The 19,921-nt window shown below is 47.7% G+C and overlaps 1 protein-coding gene across 2 annotated transcripts in view; it reads right to left on the bottom strand.

The window, feature by feature from the left end:
- The window catches only part of LOC118398759 (midasin-like), a 65,538-nt gene that overhangs the window by 19,079 nt on the left and 26,538 nt on the right, over positions 1–19,921 (bottom strand). The window contains exons 37-71 of one of the 2 annotated variants that reach the window (XM_035794429.2): positions 18,497–18,619; positions 18,081–18,278; positions 17,850–17,957; positions 17,237–17,425; positions 17,051–17,140; positions 16,615–16,878; positions 16,207–16,474; positions 15,729–15,888; positions 15,420–15,536; positions 15,131–15,339; positions 14,820–14,968; positions 14,400–14,599; positions 14,018–14,247; positions 11,912–12,025; positions 11,655–11,784; positions 11,367–11,473; positions 11,113–11,246; positions 10,838–10,998; positions 10,453–10,573; positions 10,008–10,221; positions 9,677–9,920; positions 9,330–9,453; positions 8,300–8,467; positions 7,850–8,064; positions 5,743–6,148; positions 4,826–4,938; positions 3,992–4,661; positions 3,705–3,866; positions 3,235–3,517; positions 2,778–3,016; positions 1,565–1,660; positions 1,162–1,256; positions 803–927; positions 422–580; positions 21–204 (exon numbers count right to left, since the gene is read on the bottom strand). In XM_035794429.2, coding sequence (XP_035650322.2) covers positions 21–204; positions 422–580; positions 803–927; positions 1,162–1,256; positions 1,565–1,660; positions 2,778–3,016; positions 3,235–3,517; positions 3,705–3,866; positions 3,992–4,661; positions 4,826–4,938; positions 5,743–6,148; positions 7,850–8,064; positions 8,300–8,467; positions 9,330–9,453; positions 9,677–9,920; positions 10,008–10,221; positions 10,453–10,573; positions 10,838–10,998; positions 11,113–11,246; positions 11,367–11,473; positions 11,655–11,784; positions 11,912–12,025; positions 14,018–14,247; positions 14,400–14,599; positions 14,820–14,968; positions 15,131–15,339; positions 15,420–15,536; positions 15,729–15,888; positions 16,207–16,474; positions 16,615–16,878; positions 17,051–17,140; positions 17,237–17,425; positions 17,850–17,957; positions 18,081–18,278; positions 18,497–18,619 — 6,569 coding nt within the window. The remainder of the gene's footprint in view (positions 1–20; positions 205–421; positions 581–802; positions 928–1,161; positions 1,257–1,564; positions 1,661–2,777; positions 3,017–3,234; positions 3,518–3,704; positions 3,867–3,991; positions 4,662–4,825; positions 4,939–5,742; positions 6,149–7,849; positions 8,065–8,299; positions 8,468–9,329; positions 9,454–9,676; positions 9,921–10,007; positions 10,222–10,452; positions 10,574–10,837; positions 10,999–11,112; positions 11,247–11,366; positions 11,474–11,654; positions 11,785–11,911; positions 12,026–14,017; positions 14,248–14,399; positions 14,600–14,819; positions 14,969–15,130; positions 15,340–15,419; positions 15,537–15,728; positions 15,889–16,206; positions 16,475–16,614; positions 16,879–17,050; positions 17,141–17,236; positions 17,426–17,849; positions 17,958–18,080; positions 18,279–18,496; positions 18,620–19,921) is intronic. The other variant, XM_052471129.1, reaches the window with a different exon arrangement.

Genomic DNA, 19,921 nt, shown 5'->3' with positions numbered 1-19,921 from the left:
GTTTTGGCAGGTAGCCTTACCGGTGGGTCTTATCCACTGACTGTTTGATGGACCAGAAACTGACGTCATTCCACTTGGAGATCTTCACAAAGTCTTTGAGTTCCTTCTCAATGGGCTGGCGGAGCTGAGTGACTTTGGTCTGGATGCATTCTGAGAACTGTGTATAGTACTTGTGCAAATTCCATAGGAGACGGCAGAGAGGTTCTGTGAAAGCAGGAAGGATTTGAAAGGTCAACACCAAGCACTGTATTACAAGACAGCCAGTCGACTGTATAAGTGCAGACTACACATGTACTGGATGTCTGACTATGTACGTGCCTCCATATGTGTGTGTGTAAATCTGACTGTGTGTGTTTGTGTGTATATATATATATATATATATAAGTATGACTATGTGAGAAGGTGTTGCGGTGTGTCCCACCTTGTCCATGCTGGCTGGGGGCCAGGAGGAGGTGGCAGTGGAAGCTGAGCAGCATGACTAGCCTGGTGTGGTACTCTCCCAGGGTGGAGCCCTCCATGAAGGCCTGCAGCGTGGAGGAGACCGTGGACAGGGACAGACTCTCCACACCATCGCCCTCTACTGGACAGAACAAACAGGACAAAGAAATGGAGCATGGTGAACCCTGTGTGTTGTGTTCATTAGGGCATGTAATGGAAAACGATTTAAAATGTTTTTCAACTAACGAAAATGTGTGTTTTTTATTGGACTAGTCCAGGTAGTCCCTTCATGTTCTAGTCTGTTTTCTTCCTTTTGATGCCTAACAAAGACAACCTAGGGTCATCAGCAATGTGCAATAGTTACCTGCGCTGGTGCCCATCCTCTGCTCCTCCTGGTACCTCTCAACCAGCTGGTAGAGGGAGAACCAGTGCTTGGTGGATCTCTCCGTGTGCCGCTTCAAGGCATTGTCCAGACTGCTGGACCAGCAGCTATTGACACCAAGGAAGAAAGAAAAGGTTAACCAACTCTAGTGGGTCGTATGAAACCAGACTCATTTTATCCCATAGTGTCACTCAAAATGCATGCTAGTTGGTCACCAATTGTCTACACTCCAATAACTATAATCTGAAAAGATATTACATTATAAAAAGGTATATTGCATTGAAATACACAATAGTATCTTAACCAGGATTATAACCCTGCCTGCGGTTTCTGTTATTTACTTGAGCTCCAGTTTGCGCCACTGGATGATGAGGTTAGTGACAGGCTCCAGCTCCCTCCTCAGAGAGACCTTGCGGCTGGCGTTGTTCTCCCACTCCTGAGGAGGGTAAAGGGGGTTAGGTTAAACAGGATTAGGGCCATGGATGGAAAACATGGTCTTGCGTCCCAAATGGCACCACATTGCCTTCATAGCCTACTACGTTTGACCAGGACCCAGGTCAAAACTAGTGCACTATAGAGGAAATAGGGTGCCATTTGGGACGTATCCCAAGGGAGTGTCCCTAGGATAGCTAGCCTGGTCCCAGATCAGTTTGTATTGTCTTGTCAATTCCTTTGGTCATTGTCATGACAGCACAAACTGTTCTAGGACCAGGCTTGGAAAGGGAGAGCAGCAGCAGGACTCACCTGGGCTTTGCTGAGCAGGATCTCCAGCCCATTAAGGAACTTGGCCAGTGGGCTGGCCAGACTGAAGGCCATGATCCTTTCCATCACCACAGTCAACTGGAACAGAGAGTACGTGCTTAGTCCCCTCCTGTACTCACTGTTCACCTACGACTGTGTGGCCAAGCATGACTCCAACAGTATCATTAAGTTTGCTGACAACACCACGGTGGTAGGCCTGATCACCGACAACGATGAGACCTGGCAGTATGGTGCTATGATGACAACCTTTCCCTCAACGTGATCAAGACAAAGGAAATTATCGTGGACTACAGGAAAGGAGGGCTGAGTATGCTCCCTTTCCCATCAACAGGGCTGTAGAGTAGCAGGTTGAAAGCTTCAAGTTCCTTGGTGTCCACATCACCAACAAACTATCATGGTCCAAACACACCAAGACAGTCATGAAGAGGGCACGACAATGCCTATTTCGCCTTAGAAGACTGAAAAGATTTGGCATAGGTCCCCAGATCCTCAAAAAGTTCTACAGCTGCACCAGAGAGCATCCTGTCTGGTTGCATCACCGCCAGGTATGGGAACTGCTCGGCATCCGACCACCAAGCGCTACAGAGGGTAGTGTGTACGGCTCAGTACATCACCGGGGCCAAGCTTCCTGCCATCCAGGTCCTCTATACCAGGTGGTGTCAGAGGAAGGCCCTAAAAATTGCCAAAGACTCCAGCCACCCTATTATAGACCGTTCTCTCTGCTACCGCACAGCAAGCGGTACTGGTACGCCAAGTCTAGGTCCAAAAGGCTTCTTAACAGCTTCTACCGCCAAGCCATAAGACTCCAGAACAGCTTATCAAATGGCTACCCAGGCTATTTGCATTGTACCCCCACCCCCTTTATTCTGCTGCTACTCTCTGTCTATTATCTATGCATAGTCCCTTTACCCCAACCCACAATGTACAAATTACCTCGACTAACCTGTACCCCTGCACATTGACTCGGTACCCCCTGTATATATAGCCTTATTATTGTAATTTTATTGTTACTTTCTTTCTTTAGTTTATTCAGTAAATATTTTCTTAACTCTTATTCTTCTTAAAACGGCATTGTTGGTTAAGGGCTTGTAAGTAAGCATTTCACGGTAAGATCTAGACATGTTCCATTCTGGGCATGTGCCAAATGAAATTTGATTTGGCACTGGTGGAAGTGTCCACTCTGCATGGTTCTCACCTGGACTAGGGCGGGGTGCTCGGGCCACTCCTCCAGCCTCTGTCCGACGGCCAGGGCTAGCTGCTCCAGGACAGGCAGACACAAGCGGGCCTCACTCATGTTGGGCTGCTGGTAGAAGTCATAGGGCCCATCTGGTTGGAGGGTCAGGCTCTCGGGGCCTGGGGTCCCCTGGACAGTGTTCTGGAGCAGGGTGCTGAGAAGCAGCTGGGTGCCTGTCAGCTGCTGGTCCATCTCAGAGTCTGAGGGTCACAAGGGGGACAGATGGTTTTAGACAAAGTCATAATGTTTTAACACAGCCAACAGTAGAGCTTTGGAAATATCCTAAAGACAAAAGCAGGATTAAGTTACATGATATCATTCTGTAGGTAGGGCTTAAAAGTCCCAACATATCTCATTTTCAGATGTGTAATTTTATAGAAATGAATTCAAACATGGCGTGACTAAGTGTACTACCCACCCATGAGATGGTAGAAGCGTGACATCACCGGGGCTGTGGTCTGATAGGAGGAGACCAGAGCCCGGATGTGATCTTTGCTGTGATTGGCTGGAGTGCTGGTCTGGTACCACAGTGATTGGGTGTAGCCCAGACAGAGGCGCTGATGAACCTGTACCACAGTGTTCATACAGGCTGGAGACAGGAAGCCAGCCTCGTTGGGATCCTCTGTCACTTCCTCCTCCTCCGGCTCTCCTCTGTCTGCTGGTCCCTCCAGACTGGGCTGGGTGGTGATGTCAGCAAAGTCCTAAGTAGAGAGAGCAGAGAGGAGAGGAGGAGGGAGAGAGGAAGAGAAGAGGAGAGAGAAGAGAGAGAGACAGAGAGGCAGCTGAGTTATGGTTGCAAAGTTGACCAGGTGAGTCAACTTTGTAAAATGTGATAAACCAAAGCGAGATTACATTGGCTAGCCCTGAAATGACTGTCCTGTAGTGTACCTTGTTGAACTGGGGGAAGCAGCGTCTGAAGTCTCTCTCCTCTTGCTCGTCCTCACTCAAACCTGTTCCGTGGAGTCTGCTGCGGTGGCGATACAGACTGGCTTCTAGCTGCTCTTTCTCCTGCGCACGCCTCTCCTGCTCGTCCCACTCATTCACCAGAGCCTGGACATATCACACGACAAACATGAACACTGGTTGGGCCACCTGTCAATCAATAGGATCAAACCACAAACACCAATCAAAAAGTTGACATCCCATGTTATCCAATCAAAATGTGTGACACTTACCTGACAGATGTGTCTGAAGAGTTTGACTGTGTCCTGGTTGAGCTGACCAGTGGAGAGGGCGTGGCACTGCAGGTACAACAGAGCATTCAGGAGTAACGTTCCTGGCTCTGGAACCACGTGATCCAGGTCCTGCTGGGGTAAGAGCTTCCCTAGGCCCCTCAGAACATCCATGCAGCCCCTGGAGCACAGGTAGTCTGCCCTGGCTAGGTAGGAAGGCATGCTGGGGGACACAGAGGGGAAGGCCAGCAGGCAGGACACCAGCTTGGGCAGGCCTGGAATCGGGGTGAGGGAAGAGGCCACCTGGGATGCCACCAGTCTCATACCATGCCTCAGCTGGAGGATGGCAGTCCTCAGGGGCCCCACTACATCAGGGTAAAGCGGGTACTCCTCCGCCAGCCTCTGGGCGAAGCGGTGTTGCGAGGCCTGCCACACGGCCTCCTCCTTCAGCAGGCCCTGAGCCCCCGACCTGGATTTGGTGCCGCTCCCCTGGAGGGCCTTGAGCAGGTGAGAGAGCAGATCCTCTATGGAGGCCGGCTGGCCTATGCTGCAGAGGTAGTGCTGCAGCTCCTGGAAGAGCCTGCCGTACTGGGGCTCGTTGGGCCTGCAGGCCTGCTTTCTGGAGAGCTCTGCTATCTGCTCCTTCACCTGCTGCATACGGATCCACAGGTACCTGCAGAATCATCACAGAGACAATGAAGTTTAGAAAGACCCTGTCTGGCAAAAAAACAGTCAACCAGAACTATCTGATCAACAACTGTAGCCAATACATAATACATGTCATGGTGTTTTATGTCAGACACAGTGAGTTCTTCTGTTATTGTGTATGTTGTTCACCTGATGCGAGGATGTTGGAAGCCATCGGTGGTGCTGCTCTCCTCCAGCTCAGCTCCAGTCAACAGCTGAGAGGACAGACTGCGTCCTCTCCACTCCTCCTGCAGCAAAGCCAGCTGGGAAAGAGAGGCAGAGGCAACCTCAACTTCACATATAGGGGAAGAGAATGACACTCTACTCCAATGTTTAAAAGAGAAGAGACTGTTGATATCTCCCCTACTACCATACAGTGTGTTATGGATACAAGTATCCTGTGTGTATTTGTTTTCTCTCCTTCGGCCCTAGTCAGAGGTGGCAGTCATCAGTCGCCACTGAAGACACACCTGCTCCTTTTCCCTTACCCAATCACATCCCCTTTCCCTTGGTTTAAATACCCAGTCAGTTGTTTTCCAAATCTCTCTCTCTCTTTGGATTGAGCTCTCTATTTTGATTTTGCACCTACATGTCACATTTGTCCATTATTATGTGAGTATGTATTGTTATGGTGTATGACTGTTTGTTTGTTGGTGGGAAAAGGGGGTACAAAGCCAAGTCGCCCATGGGAATACATTACCCGTAGAAAAACTTTGTCCCCTAGTTAGAACTGGGCGGACCACCCACTGTATTTTATTGGTTAGTTAGCTAGCTGTTCATGAAGCAGGCCAGACTAGCTTAGGGTTCTTTTGGGGATACTTATTAGTTCTTCTCTTGGGTCCAGCTCAGCCCCCCCCCCATTACCGTGTGTTTCAACAATAAACCCCAGTGTTTGATGGTAGATCTAGGTTGTATGTTTCTTTTAGTTCTCACTGTTCCTTTTCACTGTTATGATATGCATGAGATATGTTAGGGGTCTCGTTTCCATCTCCCTAGACTGCAGGGCCAAAGGGGTTTGTAACAGTGTTAACTAGATAAAAGAGACCGCAGCATTGACAGTGGCCCACCTCCTCCTGGGCGTAGTCCAGCTTGTAGGCCCTCTTCACGGCCGGGTCGAAGATGGTCTGTGGGGTCCAGGTCTTGATCTGCAGCAGGCCCATGTTGACCCAGAAGACCCCAGAGCGGACCAGCTGGCTGAAGCCCTGGACACGGATGGAGCCCTGGACCCTGTTCTGGACAAACTGCTGAAGGCAGGTGAGTAGGGCGTCCAGCAGGCCTTCGGGGAGCTGGTTGCGGGGCAGGAAGTCTGTGAGGGTGGTCTGGACCTCCTGGGCGGCCACCAGAGGGTCCTGGTCCTCCACCAGGCTCTCACAGGTTTCTGTGTAGCTCTCCTGCAGCCCTGGAGGCAACAGCTCTGATATGGACTGTAGCTGCCGGCGCAGCACCACGCCCTGCAGCCGCAGGTCAGTAGCCCTGAGAGGACCGAGAGAGAGAGCGTGAGAGTGGGAGACTGAGCACTAAAGCTATAAAGTGAAAATAGTCATATCAAATAGATATGAACAGTTGCCGTATATACAGTACCAGTCAAAAGTTTGGACACACCTACTCATTCAAGGGTTTTTCTTTATTTTGACTATTTTCTACATTGTAGAATAGTAGTGAAGACATCAAAACTATGAAATAACAACCAAAAAAGTGTTAACAAATCAAAATATTTTATATTTGAGATTCTTCAAAGAAGCCACTCTTTGCACTCTTGGCATTCCCTCACAACCAGCTTCATGAGGTAGTCACCTGGAATACATTTTAATTAACTGGTATGCCCAATCAGTTCTGTTGTGACAAGGTAGTGGTGGTATACAGAAGATATCCCTATTTGGTAAAATACCAAGTCCATATTAATAGCAAGAACAGCTCAAATAAGCAAATAGAAATGACAGTCCATCATTAATTTAAGACATGAAGGTCAGTCAATCTGGAACATTTCAAGTGCAGTCGCAAAAACCATCAAGCGCTATGATGAAACTGGCTCTCATGAGGACCACCACAGGAAAGGAAGACCCAGAGTTACTTCTGCTGCAGAGGACAAGTTCATTACAGTTAACAGCCTCAGAAAATGCATCCCAAATAAATGCTTCAGAGTTCAAGTAACAGACACATCTCAACATCAAATGTTCAGAGGAGAATGCGTGAATCAGGCCTTCATGGTCAAATTGCTGCAAAGAAACCATGACTAAAGGACACCAATAAGAAGAAGAAACTTGTTTGGGCAAAAAAACACGAGTCATGGACATTAGACCAGTGGTATTCTGTCTTTTGGTCTGATGAGTCCAAATTTGAGATTTTTAGGTCCACCCGCCGTGTCTTTGAGACGCAGAGTCCAGTAGGTGAACGGATGATCTCCGCATGTGTGGTTCCCACCGTGAAGCATGGAGGTGGGATGGTGCTTTGCTGGTGACACGGTCACTGATTTATTTAGAATTCAAGGCACACTTAACCAGCATGGCTACCACAGCATTCTGCAGCGATACGCCATCCCATCTGGTTTGCACTTAGTGGGACTGTCATTTGTTTTTCAACAGGACAATGACCCAACACACCTCCAGGCTGTGTAAGGGCTATTTGACCAAGAAGGAGAGTGATGGAGTGCTGCATCAGATGACCTCAACCCAATCGAGATGGTTTGGGATGAGTTGGACCGCAGAGTGAAGGAGAAGCAGTCAACAAGTGCTCAGCATATGTGGGAACTTCTTCAAGACTGTTGGAAAAGCATTCCAGGTGAAGCTGGTTGAGAGAATGCCAAGAGTGTGCAAAGCTGTCAGGGCAAAGGGTGGCTACTTTGAAGAATCTCAAATATAAAATATATTTTAATTTGTATAACACTTTATTGGTTACTACATTATTTCATCTGTGTTATTTCATAGTTTTGATGTCTTCACTATTATTCTACAATGTAGAAAATAGTAAAAATAAAGAAAAACCCCTGGAATGAGTAGGTGTGTCCAAACTTTTGTCTGGTACTGTACAGTGCAAGCCCCCAAATTATGTGCATCATTCTGTCATTTGATATAGGTAGGGCAAGGGCTATTTCCCTAATTATAGTGCCAGTGTTCTGTATGTTGTGTACGGTGATTCCTCTCCGTAAGCTTGAGGTAACATCTCCAGTGAGCGTACCTGAACTCAGCCAGGGCAGGGACAGCCATGTTGTCCCACAGCACGGTGGTGACGTCTTGGAGCTGTTGGGTCCGCTCCCTCCACTCCCCCAGGGTGACCCGGGATGAGGAGAGGAAGGACGTTCCCGTGGGGTCCCACTGACCCCCCATCTCGCTGCTGCTAAGAACCCCCAACATGCATCTTGACCACACTGCTTTGCTCAGCATGCCAGGACCCTGGAGGAGACACAGGAAGAGTGAGTGAACTCCTCAGTTAGAATTACTTAGTTGGAACACTTAAATTCAAATCAAGAAATAACTGATTGAAAACGGAATAGCAGGAAATTCATTTCAGTGATGTGAATTGATCCAAAATCCTGACGCATATCTCCATAGACAACATACATTGAGCTTGTTGGCAAGCTGTGAGCCTCTCACATCACATAGATGTTACAGTAGCTACCTAACCTACCATGTTTTCAGGTGACAGAGGTGTCTTGGATGATGTCATCTGTCCCTCGGAACACAGGGGGTCCCACTTCAGCCAGCGCTCTGGGTCAGAGGTCACACTGCTGCTCCACAGGGCCGCCAGGGCCTCTGATAGCAGATCACACCACACAAATTGCAGCTCCTCCGCAGGCTGGGAGGAGAAATGCAGGCACTACAGTCAAGTCAATACATTTGCGTGTACACAGGCAGCCCAATTCTGATATTGGCCTTATAACCAATCACATCAGATCTTTTTCAGAGCTGATCTGATTGGTCAAAAGACCAATTAGTGAAAAAAAGCAGACTACATCACTGCAGCACACTGGGGTGCCTTGAGGAACTCTCAGGTGTGCCGTGAAACATCTCCTAATCCCTATTATGTTTCGGAACACTCACGTATAAACCTGTGACCTGTGGAATACACATGGACTTTTGAATGGCACATGGTTACAGCTATCGTTTCAAGTCGGATGCGCTCAGGCTGTTGTTGTTACATTTTTATCATTTAAGGGGTGCGCATCACGAGCAAATTAATGTGTATAATTTGACTTGGTCTGTGAGAACCATCAACACAGGAAAGTCTGACTACTTTCAGCTGTACCACATCCTCTGCCATATAAACAAACTGAGCATGGTCACTCCTTTACAATGCAGAAACCCACGGTCTTTAGCCAAATTCCCGCAGATTTGCAGGAAGCTCTTAAATTAATCATCATGAGTAAGATCCTATGAAAATAGTTCAAATACACCCCCATTTAATCTGTTGTCACAGAAAAAATATATAATTTGTAGTATGGATCTGATTAGGTCATTGCCACTAAATAAATTCATAGGGAATTTTAGGTGTGGCGCAGAATTTTTTTAGCCCACCAAGTTGTGCCACGGTTCAAGAAAGGTTGGGAACCACTGGCCTACATGACACAACCAGATCTTCTCCTTTATGTTTGAGGCACAGATACAGGATTGTCCTCTTGAAGGACAAAACTGAGGGGTAAACTGGTTGAACCACTGACCCGGTCACTGCTGAGGAGGAACCAGAGAGGCTGGAGCTGGCTGACGTTCATGGGGGTGGACTGGAGACAGAAGCGCAGGTGTTGGGAGACCTCGCGACGCAGGCTGTCCTCAGACTCTCTGTCACTGTGGAGAAACGTCCACAGTAGTTAGTTATCTATACAACTTAAAAACATGTGGTATTGTGAAACATTTTATGTAATTATTGGTGCTTTTGTGTGATGTTTTTAATGTGCCAAAGATACTTTTCTGTTTAAAGTAAATTAGATAGACAATTAAGCTATTTGAAGCACTAATTAAAGCTAGATAATCCTATTTCCTTCATTGACTCACTGTAGCCATCTCTTACCCCTGTGTGAGAGCCAGCTGCAGCAGGTCGGTGCTGAGCCTGAGCTGGTTGAGTACGGCCAGCTCCTCCATGAGAGGCCAGAGTTGGGCCCTGCGGCTGAGTTGCTGTAACACCTCCCTACAGGGAGGGGCGCTGTCTCCCTGCTCCCCCTCGTCATGCATAGAGGAGCGCACCTCCAGTAGGCCGCACAAGGTCATGTGACCCTGCTGCTGCTGCACGCACGACAACAGCCTCTCTAGGACACCTGGGATCAGGATATAATTGAATAATGAATAGTTGGAGAGGGATGACATAAACACTCACACAACTTTAGTATGTAGCACCAGGTTACCGGAGTTCTGGGGTTCTAGCTGGTTATTGGCCAGCAGGACCAGGCCCCAGGCTTCTAGCAGGCTTTCCTTGGTGTCCAGGCCCAGAGCGGCTCCCTGCAGGCGGACTAGCTCCTGTCTCCACAGGGAGGCCGTGTTGTCCAGCCTCAGGTCGCCCACGTCCAGGGCCCTGCTCAGGACCCTCAGCCGGGATGCACACTCGGCTACAGACTCCAGCTATGGGAGACAGCGATGAGTCAGACGGGTTAATATTACTATTGTAATACCATACTCTCAAGTCTTAAACATGAGGAAGCCTGGAAATCAAGGCTTGGTTATGCCAATCAATAACTGATAGGAGAGTTTCCAGTATAGGTGCTTGTTTCAGATAGTGTGTTGAATGCTCTCTCGCCGAGTAAGGTGGGTGTTTGAGACAGTGGTTTAAATGTTCTGTCTCTTTCTCTCTACCTTGAATGGAAGGGGTTTCCCCAATATTTTCTGGATGCCCTTCAGGGCAGTAGCCACAGTGACAGAGGTGGACAGGACAGTCTGGATGGCAGCTGACACTGTCTGGAGCTCCTGCTGGCCACTGGAACAGTACAATAAAAAAGGGTTGCTATCATTACATTTCCAGGTAGAAAACACAAAGTCTGTGTCCCAAATGGAACACTTTTCCTTATATAGTGCAATACTTTTAACCAGGGCCCATATGGCTCTCTGTAGGGAATTGGGTGCCGTTTGGGACGCAGAAAAAAACACTTTTACAATAAAGTAAATTTAATTGATTCTACTGTCCAGGTCTTTTGGAGGATTCTAATACTACTTCCTGGGTAAAAAGGAAGGTGTTACTCACTCATGGGTGCCATCTCCCAGTAGTAGCTGTGGAAGCCGGAGGATGAGGTGTTTCTGCACCCACTGCCAGTGTAGCGAGAGGACCGACACTCCCTGGGAGTCAGCAGGCAGCGAGTTACACACCTGCCAGAACCGGTCTCTCCACTGCAGCAGCTGCAGGATCTGTGGACACCATAGATACTATTTATTACAAACAGAATTTAAGCCCAGGTTGATGACGGTTACTGAATGAGACATCAACTAAAATGGAATTACAATGACTACTACGGTATTAACCTCGAACATGAGATGGTCAGATATGTAGGGCTGTCCAGTCTGCACGGCCTGCAGTGTGAAGGTGTCCCACAGGTCAAAGAAGGAGCGCAGGTGCATCAGCACTGGGTGGGGCAGATGACCAATGTCCACCGTCCCTTTAATGGTCAAAAAAACATATGCAACATTATAACACCAGCAATATTAACCTTTACATTTCAGCAAGCACACAGTCACCAAGTCGAGCTGTACGGAAGCAGCACAGCGACAGTATGTACCTTTGGAGAAAGCAGTGGCCAGCCTCAGCGCACTGTTGTGTGCTGATGACTTGATAGCACAGCTCCCGACCGCAGCCCTCTCCTCTCTGTCCATCAACAGTATGATCCTGTAAAGACACACATCACACCCAGGTTACTCAACACCACAGCCACCACGTAACCCCAGTTACTAAACAGCCAGACTACCGGACAGAGGATATATCCCAAATGGTTCCCTATAGGCCCTGGTCAAAAGAAATGCACTATACAGAGAATAAGGTGCCATATGGGACACAGCCAGACACATACCTGTTGGCCACTGCATTGAGAGCCTCCATGAACTCCATGTACCTCTCCTCGTCTTCAAAGTTACACGTGTTGGCCAGAATGTCCAGGTACTGCTTGTTCCAACGCATGTCCACCAGAATCCTGTAGTCATCTAATACCCACATGAACATTAATGTCAATTTTTTAACTTGTGAAAAGTGATTGTTTTGACGGGAGTTATGATATGTATTATTTGTGTAAAAGAGCTGGAGAGAGTGTTAGAAAATAGTTTAGCCTACCTGTGCTATGTGGTTGCAGCAGCTCAGTGAGGCACTTTCCCTTCACAGTCAGCTTGCTGCTGAACATGGCCTTTAGAGCTCTGTTCCCTGCCTCCAGCTGCACCAGTGCCACCTCTGTAACAACAAGCGGATCTCAAAGCAGTCCCTAAGAGTAACACGCACCAAATACACAGACAGCAACAAAGCTCCACTGACCACAGAGCAGTCCCTTGACATAAACAGTAACATACACCATGTACATGGCCCTGGTTGAATAACGGTGCCGGAGGGGTTGGCTGTCGTTTTACGGGCTCATAACCAACTGTAATATTTTGTTAGTTTTTTTCGCATTGTTTGTAACTTATTTTGTACATAAAGTTGCTGCTCCTGTCTCTCAGGACCGAAAAGAGCTTCTAGACATCAGAACAGTGAATAAACACGTTTTTTATTTAATGAGTCCGACACGAAGGATATACTGCTTCCCGGACACCAGCCCCAAAACCTCATCATTCACGTGAAGAAAAGACGGAGATACAGGGGGTGAAGGTCGGGGTGCCTTGTGAGAATTCATAGGCGAGTGAGTAAACCGCCAATACCCTTCTATTGGCCAACGTTCAATCACTGGAAAACTAACTGGATGATCTACGGTCAAGACTATCCCACCAAGGGGAAGTGGTCAGATAACACGGATGCTACGCTTCATGACTGTTTTGCTAGCACAGACTGGGATATGTTCCGGGAGTCATCCAATGGCATTGAGGAGTATACCTCCTCAGTCACAAACTTCATCAATAAGTACATCGACGACGTTGTCCCCACAGTGACCGTACGTACATATCCAAACCAGAAGCCATAGACTACAGGCAACATCCGCAGGGAGCTAAAGGCTAGAATTGACGCTTTCAAGGAGCGGGACACTAATCCAGACGCTTACAAGAAATCCATGCCCTCAGATCCTCAACACCGGGGCCCTTCAGCGGCGTGCGCTTAGTCTCCTCCTGTACTCCCTGTTCACCCATGACTGTGTGGCCAAGCACAACGCCAACACCATCATTAAGTTTGCTGATGACAACAGTGGTAGACCTGATTAGCGACAATGATGAGACAACCTATAGGGAAGAGGTCAGAGACCTGGCAGTGTAGTGTCAGGACAATAACCTCTCTCTAAATGTGAGCAAGACAAAGGAGTTGATCGTGGACTACATGAAAACGATGGCGGAACAGGCCCCCCATTCACATAGAGTAGTGGAGCGGGTTGAGAGCTTCAAGTTCCTTGGTGTCCACATCACCAACAAACTAACATTGTCCAAGCACACCAAGATAGTCGTGAAGAGGGCACGAATACACATTCTCCCCCTCAGGAGACGGAAAAGATTTGGCATGGGTCCTCAGATCCTCAAAAGGTTCTACAGCTGCACCATCGAGAGCATCCTGACCGGTTGCATCACCGCCTGGTGTGGCAACTGCTCGGCATCAAACCGTAAGGCGCTACGGATGGTAGTACGTACGGCTCAGTACATCACTGGGGCCAAGCTTCCTGCCATCCAGGACATATATACTAGGCAGTGTCAGAGGAAGGCCCAAAAAAATTGTCAAAGACTCCAGTCAACCAAGTCATAGACTGTTCTCTCTGCTACCGCACAGCAAGTGATACCGGAGCGCCAAGTCTAGGTCCAAAAGGCTCCGTAACAGCTTCTACCCCCAAACCATCAGACTGCTGAACAATTAATCAAATGGACCCCCCATTGTTTTGTACACTGCTGCTACTCACTATTTATGATCTATGCAGTCACTTTACCCCTACCTACATGTACAAATGACCTCAACTAACCTGTTCCCCCGCACATTGACTCGGCACCGGTACCCCCTGTATATATCCTTGTTATTGTTATATAATTCTATTGTGTTACTTTTTTTATCTTTTACTTTAGTTTATTTAGTAAATGTATTCTTAACTTTATTTCTTGAACTGCCTTGTTGATTAAGGGCTTTTAAGTAAGTATTTCAAGGTAAGGTCTACACCGGTTTTATTCGGCGCATGTGACAAATACAATTTGATTTGGTAGGGAGTAACAAAGCTCCAAAAAGATAAAAAGCTGAAGGAAGGGCAGTGAATGAGCTCCATACCAGGGGCGTGTTTGTAGTTCTTGGCCAGGCTGGAGAGCCAGGCGGTGCGGAGCATCCAGTCTGAGTGCGAGGCCCTCTCGGTGAGTAGCCTAACAGCGGTAGGCAGCAAGCGCAGGGTGTCACCGTCCTCCTCCAGGTCCACCACGCCGCCGGAGAAAACCAGGCCCTCGTGCAGCGCTGCCCCGCTCTGCAGAGCCCTCTGGAGGTCACTCAGGCTCAGAGGACGGCTCCTGGTCACACACACAGGTCAAGCTAAACGTTAGCATTACAGCTACAATAAGACCGGGTACAACTCTGGGGCCTAGTTACAATCTGTTTTTCCAGGTCTGGTCACATGATCAGGAAAAACACCTATGTCCAACCTGTGATCTATGAGTCTCACCTCTTGCCCTGCATGCTGAGTGTGTTGAGGCAGAAGGAGAGGACCTGTCCGTCACGGAGGACCGAGGAGAAGCAGGAGTCTTCGGTGGAGAGCAGGGCTGAGGGGAAGCCGTCTGGCCACACCCCGGCACACAGCAGCCCGCTGCCCCAGTCCTCTGTGTCCAGGATGGACAGGTGGCGCTCAATCACCTCCTGGGCTTGCTGCAACCACATGTAAAACGGCAGTCTTTATTACTGACTTCAATTAATCTACTAGGAACATAATATAATATGAACATAACTACGGTCTTGGACTGAGATATCACTGTATAGATATAGGCTGGTTGTCAGTGTATATTACATTACAGAGATGGGCTGGTTGAGGTTATAGCAGTGAGAGTAGAGGATGTTCTATGATAGACAAGGTGGTGTTGGTTGGTACCCGTTGGATGGAGGTGGTGCGTTGGCAGAGGGAGTAGGCCTCCCCACAGGCGTGTTGCAGGGCACTGGGCAGGTCCACTCCTCTCTGCAGCTGGCAGGACAGCAGGGCTGCAGCATGGAGCAGGGAGGAGACACATGATGCAGGGGAATCTGGATAGACAGAGAGAAAGGAAGAGATTCATACTGGAGGAGTCATGCTATGGATACCATCTATGGATACCTTTGTTTTATCGGAAGAATCAAACATGCAAACCATAGCTGATGTCCAACTGAAATCCTACGCATTTTGGAGAGGTTTCCCTCAGAGCTCACCCCAAATGGTAGCTTTGATGTCAGTGTGTATTTCAATCAGCAGGTCACACACACAGTCTCCGGTCACACCAGCGGTGTGGAGAACAGTCTTAAGGTCCAGAGTGTCCCAACAGACCCCCTCGTGTTCCCCTGGGATGTAGATCTCCACCCCTCGGTTCCGCATGGCTCTGGAGATCTCCCCGTGCACGGGGTCCATAGTCAGGAACAGCCTAGTGTCAGGCGAGATGAAGGGTTGAGACTAGGCTGTCCAAACAGAGTTGGTGTGTGTGCACAAAGCTTTGTATTGTACCTGAAGTTGGGGTGTGGGGTGATGGAAGGAGTGGTTCCATCGATGACCCCACGCTCGTTGATGGTCAGACACCCACCGGGCTCCAGCAGGGCATTCAGACGGTCTAACACAGAGGGGCTTAACACAAACAGAAACACAACACCCATTAACCTTACATTTACCATCTGCAACACACTCTGGTGCCATCCAGCCTCACACAAGTGAGAAGACCGGTTTACTCACACTGTACCAAGATCTTCAACTACCTTCAGTGACACATTTAGTGGTATAATTTAAGATGCAGGTCCTGCTATTGGCTGCTTTCCTCACCTGCAGAAGTTGACATTGTCCATGAGCAGCCAATCCCCAGCTTGCAGGGCCTGGACTAGCATGCCGTCCAGCCACTCAAAGCCTCCGTTACTCCAGCCGTCCTGCAGCTGGGCCAGACGCTCCTTCAACAGGGTGAAGTCCATCTGCAGCTTGGACATGTCTGGAGGAAGGGAGGCAGGGTGAGGGACACGGTACATAGTGTTTCTGAATGAGTAGTATAGTTTATCACATGAAGATATAGGGAAACATTTTCCTCTCGCAATGACATGTGCTGTGAGCAAAATGTTATGGTTGGCTTGCTCACAGCACCTGTGTAAAATGACCTAGCGTAGAATGACCCATTAGCACCAAACAGTTTGTGATTCTTAACTTCAAACAGTCCATAAATCACCTACTCATAAACCACCACTATGATTCTAGTGTTTGTCTGTTCCAGAGAGAGCTACACCCTCGGGTTGCTGCCTGTTCCTGACATTACCTGTGAACACCTTGAGTTTGGTGTTGAGCTTCTGCAGCAGGAGGATGATGACCTCCAGTTTGTTGAGGGCTTCGGAGGTCACCGTCCCGCCGGTCCTCTCCAGGCCCTCCTCCTTCAGCCAGCGACAGAACAGGCTCCAGGTCTTCAGCAGGAACTCTGTGTCCTGGACCCCTGCCCCGTCCAATGACATCAGACCTCGCCGCGTTACCATGGCAACGATGTAGTCCACGTTCTCCAGCACCTGCTGCCATGGCCGCACGATGTCAACCTAGAAAACAGACCCAACCAGCTTGTAATACAACCCTCTATATTAAGATATCAAGAGTGTTAATAATCCCAAAGGATTACTACATTTAGTTACCAGTTTGGTCTCTCTTTGAGACTCTGTGACTAGACTGGACTAGTTACCTGTTCAAACCCTCCCAGCAGCTCGGTGGTGTCCATGGCACTGTTCATGGCCATGACCCGGAGGCGGTGTCCAGTGAGCAGGGCCAGGAGGCGCACCAGGCTGGTCTTCCCGCTGGCCGTGGGGCCTACCAGCACCGTCATCCAGCCCATCTCCACACACTTCATCAGGGACTCCAGGGGCCGCAGTGCCTGGTGGGTGATAGACAGAGGGGGGTCTAGGGCCACGGGGGATCCACCGCTACGCTGGAGGACAGAGAATCCCACCTGGATGACAGAGAGAGAGGGGGATGAAGACAAGGGTTAATTCACTATGTGGATAGCTATTTCTGAATGAAAGTTATGACACCATGTACAGCCAGTACATATGATTAATTCAAAGGATTACTTGATCATATATTTTAACCCAAAACTGGATTGAGTTTGCAACATGACTGACCTGCAAATTGAGTGGAGTGATGTGGAATTGTCTTGATCCGGTGTAAGGCTCAAAGGACTCCCCAAACACCTTCCTGAACACAGATAGCACCTGAAGACAAAACATGTGATGAGATAAACAGGAAGTTTGAACACAAACCCACTGAGTAAAGATAGTGCATATGTACAGGAGTTGTAGTCTACATACATGGGCCTTGTCTGCCTTGGTCCTCATCCTGTCAGCGTACACCAATCCCACGTGCTGACCCGGGTTGAAGAACCCTGGTGATTGGTCGGTCTGCATCAGCTGACACCAGCGGAACATGTCGCGCAGGTTGAACTCCCAGGGGCCTCCTTTTTGACCCCACTTCCTCTCCACAGATACATCAAGGACAAGCTTACAAAATCAAATAGAATACAACTTTATTGTCCATCGAAACTGAATTGTTCTTTTTACTGTCTTTTTAGGGGAACAGTGGTAAGCAATGTTAGTGGCTGGGCAAAATGGTGTTTAAGACAGCAAAAAATGTGGTGGCCAACACTGAATTTGGGGGAGTCCTAAAACCTAAAAGTCCCCAAAATAAACCAGAGTGACTGTGGTAAACCCCCACCCCACACTAATGGTTAAAAATGTGAGGAACATCAGATGCTGCTCTACAGGCTGGTGGCCAGTGTCCTTGGCTGGAACAGCGGGGTCAAATTGGACACATGTAATCTTCCCAATAGTCAATGGTCACAGAACAAAACAGCATATCAAGTAACAACCAGTTGTTTTGAAATAAATAAAATGGAAGCCAATGTAAAAGGACTCCTCTACCTACCCGGTTGTTGAACTGCACCATTTTAGAGATGATCTGATTGTCAATGTTTGGGAAGATGGAGTCTCCTATAAATTCCATGTCCTCACTGGTCAGCTGATCCACAAACACCTGAGAAAACAGTTGAAATTCCAATACAATTTCACAAAAAGACTCAAATATATGTTCAACCATACTATTTATTCAACATATCAATACATAATATATCTAAAATACTTGGCTAGCTCATCTTACCTGAGTGAATCTGTTGAGGAAAGATTTGGGCAGGCCCTTGCGCCCCCCTCCTTGAGTGAAGGGGTTCTGGCAGCCGAAGATCTTTGTCTTCTCGTGTTGTACCTGGAAGCTCATGCCCAGCTCTGGGATGTAGATCTCAGCACGGTGGTCAAAGCAGGCGTTTAACCCCTCCAGCACGGACTGAGAGGCCAGGTTCAACTGCACAGAAGTAGAGAAAAATAGATACGTCATTATCCAATAATTGTGTCATACAAAATCATATTCTTCTCCATACAATATTTTGCTTTCTCCTAAAGCTTTCTTCTATTCTGGAGTCACACTCAAGAATTGATGTAATCTGAAACAATGCAAATTCCCTCTCAAGTTGACATGTATATTAACTGGTGAGTTAATATAAAAAAAACATGATTCCATACCTCATCCAGGACAATCCAGTGTCCAGCCTTCAGTCCAGCCAGGAGAGGGCCATCGCGCCATGCAAACTCTCCCCCTTTCCCTCCTTCCACAGGCAGGTCGGTCCCAAACAGGTCTGTCACATCCTGTCAGGAAAGGAAATGACATCACACATAGGTTTAGAGTGCCATCTCTGGTGTTTTTAATTCCTCCCTTATGGTGCTTTTCATTTCACAATATTATGCAATTAAAACAATAATAGTACAATATGACAATAACATGTACCTATAAATTCTATACTGAACAAAAATATAAAAGGCAACAATTTCAAAGATTTTACTGAGTTACAGTTCATATAAGGAAATCGGTCAATAGAAATAAATTCATTAGGCCCTAATCTATGGATTTCACATGACTGGGAACACAGATCTGCATCCTTTGATCACAGATACCTTTAAATAAAAAGTTGATCAGGCTGTTGATTGTGGCCTGTGGAATGTTGTCCCACTCGTCTTCAATGACTGTGCATAGTTCCTGAATATTGGCGGGAACATGCTGTTGTACACATTAATCCAGAGCATCCTAAACATGCTCAATGGGTGACATGTCTGGTGAGTATGCAGGCCATAGAAGAACTGGGACATTTCCAGCTTCCAGGAATTGTGTACAGATCCTTGCGACATGGGGCCGTGCATTATCATGCTGAAACATGAGGTGATGGCGGCGGATGAATGGCACGTCAATAGGCCTCAGGATCTCGTCACAGTATCTCTGTGCGTTCAAATTGCCATCGATAAAATGCAACTGTGTTCATTGTCCGATGCTTATGCCAGCCCATACCATAACCCCAACAGTGGGGCACTCTGTTCACAAAGTTGACATCAGCAAACTGCTCGCCCACACAACGCCATACACATGGTCTGTGGTTGTGAGGCCGTATTAGATTCTCAAAAACGACATTGGAGGTGGCTTATGGTAGAGAAATGAACATTAAATTCTCTGGCAACAGCACTGGTGGACATTCCTGCAGTCAGCATGCCAGTTGCATGCTCCTTCAAAACTTAAGACATCTGCAGCATTGTGTTGTGTGACAAAATTGCACATTTTAGAGTGGCCCTTTATTGTCCCCAGCACAAGGTGCACCTGTGTAATGATCATGCTATTTAATCAGCTTCTTGATATGCCACACCTGTCAAATTATCTGGGCAAAAGAGAAATGCTCACTAACAGGATTGTAAACAAATGTGTACACAAAATCTGAGAGAAATAAATGGTTTGTTTATATGGAACATTTTCTGGGATCTTTTACTTCAGGTCATGAAACAACACTCTACATGTTGCATTTATATTTTGGTTCAGTATAGTTTAAAAAGTTCAGATATTATGTAACAATACAACATAGTATTCACCAGTGGAGGTTGCGGAGGGGAGGACGGCTCATAATAATG

This window comes from Oncorhynchus keta, chromosome 19, assembly GCF_023373465.1.
Source record: "Oncorhynchus keta strain PuntledgeMale-10-30-2019 chromosome 19, Oket_V2, whole genome shotgun sequence".
Lineage (NCBI taxonomy): Eukaryota > Metazoa > Chordata > Actinopteri > Salmoniformes > Salmonidae > Oncorhynchus > Oncorhynchus keta.
Note: the sequence above shows the minus strand (reverse complement) of the source record. Positions and strands in the feature narration are given on the sequence as shown.